At 47.8% G+C, this 10282-nt stretch overlaps 1 protein-coding gene across 1 annotated transcript; it reads left to right on the top strand.

The window, feature by feature from the left end:
• Positions 1 to 2198: 2198 nt before the first annotated feature.
• Positions 2199 to 9948, top strand: SPDYE4 (speedy/RINGO cell cycle regulator family member E4). Its single transcript, XM_063657060.1, has 7 exons — positions 2199 to 2533; positions 3322 to 3552; positions 4373 to 4431; positions 5204 to 5289; positions 7306 to 7474; positions 7598 to 7701; positions 8568 to 9948. The coding sequence occupies exons 1-6, from the start codon at positions 2425 to 2427 to the stop codon at positions 7655 to 7657; spliced, it is 714 nt and encodes a 237-aa protein (XP_063513130.1). The 5' UTR covers positions 2199 to 2424; the 3' UTR covers positions 7658 to 7701; positions 8568 to 9948.
• The last annotated feature ends 334 nt before the right edge of the window (positions 9949 to 10282 follow it).

The following is a 10282-nucleotide window of genomic DNA, read 5'->3' as shown; positions in this document are numbered from 1 at the left end:
GTCGACCAGCATACAGGGGCCTTGGAGGCTGCTTCAGAAGTTCCCACTAAGCCAAGGATACAAAGCCTGGTGACAGCCCTCCCGTGTGAGGCCCAGGTCTTACTTACCTCGCTCAAAAAATCTTTCCTGCTCATTTCATTTGAGAGTGATTTTGCTTTCTTTGGGATCTCTGTTGCGCTGCCCCACCCAGAGAGTTCCAAATCTGAATGGACTCCAGTGATGAAGTTTAATCAGCCCCCACTTCAGTCCTTTGGAATTAGAATCTGTGGGGCTGGGTCCTGGCATCTGTATCTTAATGTTCCTAGTTGAGATCCTTAGGCTGAAAGGCTGGTATTTGCAAAGCACTTCTTTTCCTCCAAACTCAGCCTCCGAACTAGCTGGGACTACAGGTGTGTGCCACCACACCAGGCTGATGTTAAATGTTTTTGGAGCGACGGAGTCTCACAACATTACTCAGACTCGTCTCCAACTCCTGGGTTCAAGTGATTCTCCAGCCTTTGCCTCCCAAAGTGTAGGGATGACAGGCATGAGCCACCATGCCCAGCCAATAAAGCCCTTCTGTTTCACTCTAATGATATTTTTGGTGCATACCTACAGCCATTGTTGTATTCACCTGCATCACTGAAGGAAAAGAGAAGGGGAGAAGTGACAGTTTTGTTTTTCCCTGAACATATCAGATGAAACCTGGACTGTTTAGCTCATTTTTGGACAGTGTATTCACATAATTTAAGATGGCTGCCTTATTGTAGCCTGTCTACAGAAGGTGCCTAGAAGACAGAGGAATATGCAAAACTGGCTTGAAGAGTGATTAATCAGAACTTTACGTGGTACAGAAGAGAAATGTTAATGGCAACAGAATATTGATCTTCTAATGTTTGAAAGCCTATTAAATAGGAGAGAAAGATGATTTTCTGTTTTGTTGTAAAAGGATCCAACCAGTTCTGATGGTTGAAAGCATCGTGAATGCGAAGGTCCGCTCAACGTAAGCAGAGTTTCCTAACAGTTGGACTTCCACAGCGACGGGATCTGCCTCTTCATTCAGTTGTGCCTTTCCCATCAGCGAGAGACTCCTAGGAGCCCATTAGGAAGCTGTGCCAGAACTCACAGGTTCTTTGGATGGTATCTGAGATAGTATCCAGCTCTTCTATTTTTATTTGTTCTTAAAAAAATATTTTTGAGACTGAGTCTCACTCTGTCCTCCAGGCTGGTGTGCAGTGGTGCAATCATAGCTCACTGCAGCCTCAAACACCTGGGCTGAAGCAATCCTCCTGCCTCAGCCTCCCAAGTACTGGGACCACAGGTGTGTGCCACGATTCCTGATTACTTTGTTTATATTTCGTAGAGATGAGGTTTTGCTATGTTGCCCAGACGAATCTTGAACTCCTAACCTCAAGTGACGCTCCTGCCTTGGCCTCCCAAAGGAGTGAGATTATGAGCAGGAGCCCCTGGGCCTGGCTGAGATTTTTCCCCTTAGTCTTTTTATACACAGGATATTTTATTCATAAAATACATAAATAGTAGGAAAATTTTGGGGTCAAGTGAAATAGATATGTTGTAATAGTTGATATATAGACCAGAGTTCCTTAGCTGAACTGGAGGGGAAGGCTTTAGGTGATCCATGGATACCCTGAAATTCTGGACACCATTGAAGATCTGTACGACGAACCCATGGACAGTCTCCTATGATTTTCATTACTCAAAATGTCTCTCGGACTCAAAGATGCCTGAGAGCAAAGGATGCGTGTTCCCCTAGTATAGGATCCAGGATAGTGAATATCAGCAAACATTCAGCAAAAACGCTTTGCCACATTGAGTACCTTGACGTAACGTCTCCATTTAACAAGTCAACGTACCCGGGATCTCCTGTATATGTTAATCTCACTCTTGGAAGGTCTCATCATTCTGCTTACCCTAAATTTCCTTCCACCTTCCTCCCTCTCTCACCAGACTGGACTCTGAAATGGGAAGGAGAAGTGGGGAGGAGAGCCCAACATCCCTCAAGTTTAGAGTGGAGAGGACACAACCTCTGCTGGGACAGGGAAAAGAGGAATGCAGAGACCCTGAGGATGCTTTTGGACAATGCTCAGAGGTTGGGACATTGCCAGGAGATACCGTTCACCCCAGATCTCCAAGAAAAGAGATCAGTCTGGCAGTTACACGTGTTTTTCTTCAAACTGGTTGCCAGGTTGGAACGACCGATGACATCAGAGATTCCGACTCTCCTGATTGGAAGGACCGGACTCTGGGTGCTTGGGAGCTCAGGTGGACAACAGCAACTTCTCAGAACTGCTCTTCACTCCTAACTTCTCCCAAGCCTCCAGAAGAGAAACGCGCTCTTCTGGGTCCTAACGGAGTCTGGAAGAAGGCTTTGGACAGAACAGGGACTAGGTTCTGTGGACAGAAACAAAGCGTTTGGGAGAGATTATGGCCAGTGGTCAAGCGCACCCCCCGTTTGAGGAGGAGAGCCCCCAGCCTAGCACATCAGTGCGGTCCCCCGAGGTGGTGGTGGATGATGAAGTGCCAGGACCATCAGGTGAGGTGACTGGAGGGAGAAGCGATGGGAGATGATTGACTGAGGAGAGGGAAGGGGGCCAGTTACTGGGAACCTGGAGCACCTGAGTAGGGTGTGTGGGAAAGAAAGGAGGGACTCAGGAAGCCAAGGATCGGGGAAGGAGGGTGCAGGGAGTGGGGCCAAGCATGGCCACATGGAAAGAAAGTGTGAGGAGCAATGAAGGGGGTCAGGAGATGCGCTCAAAAGATGAGAGAGGAAGGCCAAGGTGGACGGATCAGGAGGTCAGAAGATCGAGACCATCCTGGTTAACATAATGAAACCCTGTCTCTACCACAAATACAAAAATGAGCTGGGCATGGTGGCGCATGCCTGTAGTCCCAGCTACTCAAGAGGCTGAGGCAGGAGAATCATTTGAACCAAGGAGGCGGAGGTTGCAGTGAACCGAGATTGCGCCACTGCACTCCAGTCTGGGCAACAAGAGGCAGACTCCATCTCAAAAAAAAAAAAAAAAAAAAAGAGAGAGAGAGAGAGAGAGGAGACAGAGCTCAAGGGAACCTTTCCGTTTTTCTCCAATTGAAAGTTCTTCTCTGTGATGAGGAAATGTTTCGAGGACAGAGAGCTGGAAGAATGGGGAGGTAAGGGAGAGGCAGATGGGGATCAGCAAAGGAGAAAGGTGGAAACATGGCTCGGAGAAGCCGACAGTCTGCGAGGCTGGGGAGGATGGAAGAGTAGTTTGAGGTTCCTGGGTCGGGGCGTCTAAGGTGATCAATGGCAGAAACATGACACCATGGCCTGGTTTCTTCACTCAGCCCCTTGGGTAGATCCCAGCCCCCAGCCTCAATCCCTTGGCCTGAAAAGGAAGATGGAATGGTCAGACGAATCCGAGGAGGAGCTGGAGGAGGAGCTGGAGTTGGAGCGCGCCCCTGAGCCCGAGGACACCTGGGTGGCGGAGACGCTGTGTGGACTCAAGATGAAGCTGAAGCGAAAGCGAGCATCCTCCGTGCTCCCTGAGCACCACGAGGCCTTCAACAGGCTGCTTGGTAGGAGGATACCCCAAAGAGCACCTCCAACCCTGTCCTTTTAAAAAAGTGGAATCTTTCAATAATCACACTTTCCCAGTAAGAAGAATATGCCCTCCTGGGGGGTGAGCGCTCCATGCGGGAGGAGGATGCTTAGGAGATAGAGGATTGGGCTAGTCTTAATAAAGGTCTGCACTTGAAATAAGAAGGCTTGGTTTCTAGCCAGGTGCAGTGGCTCATGCCTGAGAACTTGACGCTTTGGGAGGCTGAGGCGGGAGGATCTGTTGAACTCAGGAGTTTGAAGTTGCAATGAGCTATGATTGCACCACTGCACTCCAGCCTGGTTGACAGGGAAAGACCCTGTCATAAAATAAATAAAATAAAATAAAAGATAAAAGAAAGCTTGGTTTCCGCTGTACCCTCTGAAACTCTATGTCTCTTGATGACTTTTCTAAACCTAAGTGTCTCCATCCGTGGAGGGGGATAACAAGGCCATGGGCACACCCAGCTGTGACTATCTCAGGAAGCAATGATGGGAATTCTGTTATGACTTCTGCAGTGGTCCCTTCCTGTCTGATGGGAGGACATCATGGCTTATTCACAGCTCTTCATCCTGTAGACTCTGACACCAAAGGCCTCCTTCGGCCTCTCCTCAGGGGAATCTCAGAGCGGAAGCCTCCCTCCTTGTCCAGTGAAAGTTCTTCTCTCTTCTCCCATCCACCTAAGCCTTGGCCACAATCCTGAGACTTCCCCCAGAGGGACACAGTTCTCCTCTCTGCTCTGTTGCTCCCACAGCAACCCTGTTCCGCTTCTCACCCTGACACAGGCTCTCTTTTCACAGGGGATCCTGTCGTTCAAAAATTCCTGGCCTGGGACAAAGACCTGAGGGTGTCAGACAAGGTAAGTTTGTTCTCCACTCCACTGTGTTCCTGTTTTAACACACATCCTGGGGGAGGGTGCAGCGTCTAAACCCACAGTTGCTCTCCTCTCTCCCTCTACCATCTCCCACCTGCTGATTCCATACTCTTGGGCGCCCACGTTTTGATTTTTCTTTTTTCAGAAACAGGGTCTCGTTCTGTTGCCCAGGCTGGAATGCAGTGGTGCCATCATAGCTCACTGCAGCCTCAGCCTCCTGGGCTCAAGTGATCCTCCCGCCTCAGCCTCTCCAATAGCTGGGACTCCAGGTGTGATTCACCGCCCCCAGCTATTCTAGGTCTTCTCATCATTTGTCAGCATCTCCCTCGGGGCTCTGGTAGCCTATTGCATAGTTGATGGGTGGCCGCTGCCTCTGCACAGGGTCCTTTGGAATCCAGGCCCTGGGCCAGTCTTGAAACTCCTGACCCCTATCCTCTCAGATCTTTGGGACAGTCCTTTACCCCAGCTCACCAAGACCCTCCTGACATTAGCCACCCTAGACACACTCCCTCCAGTGATCCCATTGGAGCTCATCATCATGGGAGCATCACAGACCTCCCTTCCTCCGACTTCCTGGATTTGCAGCTGACTTTGAACACTCTCCACCCGCAAGCCCCCAATGAGCATAGTCACCCAACACTGAGGTTCCTTCTGTGATAGACAACCGCGCCCCAGCCCCTGTTCCCTTATCTCCACCATCTTCCTCTTCCAGGATGTGACCAACCTTTGTCTCTCTCTGTTCCCTTCTCTCCATCAGTATCTCCTGGCTATGGTCATAGCGTATTTTAGCCGTGCCGGCCTCTTCTCATGGCAATACCAACGCATCCATTTCTTCCTGGCTCTGTGAGTAGTTTGCTGCTTCCCACCTGTCAATATCCCACACCCTGGGACAGTGGACGAAGTGGGATTCCAACCTTCCATCTATTTTTTTACCCTATTTCTCCTCTTTACTCTGTATATAAAAACGATAAGATTATACTATGGTGTTCTTAGTCTGTTCTTTCTAAAAACAAACACAAATGCAGTTGACAAATAGTAGAATCAAACAAAAGGAAACGTAAACCCGTCCTAAGGGGAAAGGAAAGCCGTGGACACGACCCTGCTCCCCAAGCAAGCAGCCATTTCTGGTTCTCTCGTCTCTCTCCTTCCCATATCAACACCAAGTGCAATTTTCCATCCTCCTCCTCCAGGTTCCCGTGACAGGGGCTGAAATTCAGGTCGTCCTCGCATAACACGGATCCATCATCAAATACTCCCTGCTGGGGCTTCCTGCGAGTCCTGCCCCAAGCCACGGGGCTTCCTAGTGCTGCCTGAATAGCTTTCCAAAGCACAGCTGCCACCCCTTCACTGCCCACCTGAACAACTTCCTTAGCTGATTTGTCTCCAAATGGAGGCCCGGGTCCATAGGGCGAATTCAACCCTCTCTGCAATCCTTCTACCACCAAACCTGCCTACCATCTTCATGTTTCATTTTTTGCTTTCGCCACTCCTCCCAAATGCCCTCCACTCCATTTGGATTTTGTGTTTTCTGTCTGGATGTCCTGCACACATGTGGATCTGAAGGGAATGGCCCATTCCTTAAAGTCAGTTCAACCCCACAGCCTTTGCGATGCCTCCCTGATCTTCCAGCTTCTGCATCCCCACAGCACTTTAGTGACATCCTAGGATGATGTGACGTTTTGGATTCGTTTATCTGCCCTCCTTTTCCTCAAACCCATCAGACTAGACCCCTGTTGAAGGCAGGGTCTTGTCAAAATATCAAAGATTTGTTTTTGTTTTTACCAGGGACTTGCTCTGTCCCTCAGGCTGGAGTGCAGTAGCCTGATCGTAGCTCACCGCAGCCTCCGTCTCCCAGGCTCTAGTGATCCTCCCACCTCAGCCTCCTGAGTAGTTGGGACTACAGGTGCATGCCACCACATCTAGCCAAGTTTTATGATTTTTAGTAGAGATGAGGTTTTGCTATGTCACCCAGGCTGTTCTGGAACTCCTGGGTTCTCACCTCAGCCTCTCAGAGTGCTGGTATTATAGATGTGAGCCACCCAATTAGCCAAAATATCAAAGTATTCCTGAAACACTCAGCACAATTCTTTTCGTTTTGCAAGTACTCGTGTTATATTGACTCTACGGAATAATTCATATGGCATTTGCCTGTAAGATAAATCTTTCCTTCTTTCCTTCATTCATTCATGTATTCATTTATTCAACAAAACCTTATGAAGTACATCATATGTGCCAGGGAATAGGAAGGATGAGAAGAGAGTTCGCAGCCATGCTTGTTGAATTCATGCACCAAGATAAACAAAGGCCTCTAGTGGCCTTTTGGTAGGTGAGAGATGATTTACAGAAACACACCACTAGGTTCCTGTCCTTGGGGGCACTTATGATGGAGGGGGAAGACAGGTGTCTGCATACATGTCAAGGAAAGGGGGTGTGGGAGGAACAGGGATGGGGACTAGGATGAGGTGATGTCATCTGTCTTGTGTAAGGATGGCAGGACACACCCTTAGGATAAGACTTGGGTTGTTTTCCAATTCATTGGGGGTCTTGCCATATTACCCAGACTGGTCTCTAACTCCTGGCCTCCAGTGATCCTCCTGCCTGGACTCCCAACGTGCTGGGATTCCAGGCGAGGGCCACCACTCCCAGCCACCACTTGGATCATCTCCTTCCTGAAGGTGTGAGAGGCGCCCTCAGCAGGTCTCTGTCCAGCGGGGCCTCCTGAGGAAGGCAGGGCTCTCTGCAGGGTGGCTGTTGGTGCTGAGCTGAGGATGCTCCCCGCACTCCTCTCTGGGAAACTGCCCTCAGGCAGGGGTCCCTCCTGGTGGGGCCCCTGAGCAGCAACCTGATCTCTCTCCCCAGCTACCTGGCCAGTGACATGGAGGAGGACAACCAGGCCCCCAAACAAGACATCTTCTCCTTCCTCTACGGGAAGAACTACTCCCAGCGACCCTTGTTCCATAAGCTTCGATACCAGCTCCTCTGTTCCATGCGCTGGAGGACGTGGGTTTCCCCCGAGGAGATGGAGGAGGTAGGTGGGGCCATATGAGGAGGTGGGGGTGGGGAGGGGTGGGGTGGATTGGAGGCTGGAGGAGGGCAGGGAGGGGTCTTCCTGGGGAGTCCCTGGCTTCTCAAGTGGTGTGTGTTTTTCCAGATCCAGGCTTATGACCCAGAGCACTGGGTGTGGGCCAGAGAACGCACCCTCATTTCCTAGAGCTCTGGGGACATGGAGGCCTGAGGTCATCGGCCTGAGAGAAGGTACGTGTATATCCTCCGGGGTAAAGGCAGAATATTCTCATCTATCAAAAAATCCGAGGAACCCAACTGCTTGATCCGGCTTCAAGCCTGGTCAACATGGTGACACCCCATCTCCACAAAAAATACAACAATTAGCCGGGCGTCCTGGTGGGCACCTCTAGTCCCCACTACTCAGGAGCCTGAGGCGGAAGGAACACCAGAGCCCCATAGGTCGGGGCTGCAGTGAGCTGTGATTCTGCCACTGAACTCCAGCCAGGATGACAGAGTGACACGAGTGACACTCTTTCTCAAAAATGAGAATGCTACCTAGGTCCAGGGAGGTTCATTATGGTTGACACACTTGAGTTACTGATTTGGGGAAAGGATTCAGTGAAGATTTGGTTGACATCTTGTGCAGCTAACCACATTTAGGACCAAGCATTAGACTTAAACATGAGAGATTAAGGTTTGGGATTAGGAATCTGGTCTGCTGGTTCCTGAGGTTGTCGTGTTAGACACGTTTGTAGCATGGTTAAAAGTTTAGATCTTCAGCAACATAAAAGGCTCCACGTGTGATGAAGTCCAAAGCCACGTCCTCCAAGGGTGCTCTACTCCCTGGGTGGACCCACCCAAAGTCCTTGCTATGAAGCAGATCACTAGGGCTGACCTTGGGTGTATTAAGTGATTTGTGGAGTCAAGCTCACGAAAGTGTGAGTACCAGAATCAAAAATGATGGTTCAGAATCAGGGTTTACAATAAAGGGTTAGAGATAAAATCGGATTTATACATTGCTCTGAACTCTAGTTAGGATTGACGTGGGATGGGAATAACCTTCCTGTCTAGAGATCTCCCTCCTTGAAGTGTGACATCCTCTCTCTCACTTCCAGAACACTGGGCCCAGGGGAGATGGGAATTTTCAGCAGGAAGTTGATCGCGACGCTAATGCCAGACACCAGGAAGGGATAGAGGAGCCTCCTGTGCAGATCATCTAGAAGAAGCTGGACTCTTCTAGAAGGGGCAAAATACCGTGACCAGGTTTTCCTCCTAGGAGCCATGGAGGTACTTCTAGGAGTCAGTGGAGGGAAAGTGAGAAACCAGGGGTGTTTCTGGTTCCACCCCTTCCTGCGGCAAAACCTCCCTTTTCACGTTGCTGAATCCCAGCCTCCCCTGGGCTGGAAGCTGGAGTTCCTGTTTCCTATGGACTTGGTTGCCACAGTCCAGAGCATTTGAAGGCACAGCGCAGGCGCTCAGATTGTCACAGAATTCTTTGTAAAATATGAAATTACTGCCATAGGATTTTAAGAGATAGTTTAATAGATACTGTACATTTTATTGGTTTATTTTTCAAATGTTGGCCATACAATTATTACTAGGTTGATTTAAAAGAGTCTGGAGTTTTTGTAGTTTTGAAAACATGCTGTTCCTATAGAGTTCTCTGATGGTTGTTATATACACATAAATATAATTTAGTGTTCATTTTTAAGAGAGGATCCTTTTTATCCTAAATGTTTTCTCTTTAAATCGTTTTATCTATTATTACATGTGCTCCCGAAGCGAGCACTCTTGTTATCTATGATACTGACCTAATATATCCATTATATGTATAGCTAGGTGGTAGTTCCCCTACATTCTTGTAAATAGAAATGTTTATTTTCTGTTTAGTGTTTGTTACTGAATTGTGAGAATTCAGTTGTGATTTTTAACATGCCTTCCGTATATACTAACATGTCCAATATATACTATACATTTTGTTTGTTTATTTTGAAAATGATGGGCGTGGCATTATTACTACATTTATTTCACTAGTTTAGAAATACAAGTATTTTTTAAATGACACTGTTCTTATGAAGTTGTGTGATGGCTGTTACACCTGTTATATACATATAAATATAATTCTGTTTTCATTTTTAAGAGAGGATTCTTTTTATCCTAAATGTTTTATTTTTAAATCCTTTTATCTGTTATTACATGTGCTGCTGAAGGGAGCACTGTCATTACCTAGAGTAGCTACATAATATATCTATTATATTTATAGCTAGGTGGCATTTTCCAGAAATTCTTGTAAAAATAAATTTTTATTGGACGTTGAGTGTTTGTTATTGAATTGTGAGAATTCAGACATAATTTTTTAGCTTGTATTGAAAGGTTTGTATGTTACTTTAAAGAGGACATGTGTTTGAAAGGAGGACAGGAGCTGTGTGTTTCAAAGAGGACAGTGCAGTGCGCTGCCTGGGAAAATGCAATAAAGATGAAGTTTTCTCATCTTCACAATGACTGGGACCATATCGGTCTGGATTGCTTATTTGTTGTCCAATGACATTTTTGTTTAATGCGGTTTTAGTTATTTGAACAAATTTATTAACCCTGGAAAATAATGCTGAATCTTTTTTTTTTCTTTCTTTCTTTTTTTTTTTTTTTTTTTTGAGATGGAGTCTCGGTCTGTCACCCAGGCTGGAGTGCAGTGGTGCAGTCTCGGCTCACTGCAAGCTCCGCCTCCTGTGTTCACGCCGTTCTCCTGCCTCAGCCTCCCAAGTAGCTGGGACTACAGGCACAGGCCACCACGCTCGGCTAATTTTTTGTATTTTTAGCAGAAGCGGGGTTT

Source organism: Pongo pygmaeus, chromosome 19 (genome assembly GCF_028885625.2).
Source record: "Pongo pygmaeus isolate AG05252 chromosome 19, NHGRI_mPonPyg2-v2.0_pri, whole genome shotgun sequence".
Taxonomy (NCBI): Eukaryota; Metazoa; Chordata; class Mammalia; order Primates; family Hominidae; genus Pongo; species Pongo pygmaeus.
The sequence above is the reverse complement of the archived record's forward strand: the minus strand, read 5'-3'. Positions and strand labels throughout refer to the sequence as shown.

Excerpts from the sequence above, each read along its gene's own strand:
- SPDYE4 (XM_063657060.1), top strand. The coding sequence starts at position 2,425 with ATGGCCAGTGGTCAAGCGCACCCCCCGTTTGAGGAGGAGAGCCCCCAG. Across the intron at positions 3,553-4,372 it reads GGCCTTCAACAGGCTGCTTG|GGGATCCTGTCGTTCAAAAA; the intron begins GTAGGAGGATAC and ends CTCTTTTCACAG. Across the intron at positions 4,432-5,203 it reads ACCTGAGGGTGTCAGACAAG|TATCTCCTGGCTATGGTCAT; the intron begins GTAAGTTTGTTC and ends TCTCTCCATCAG.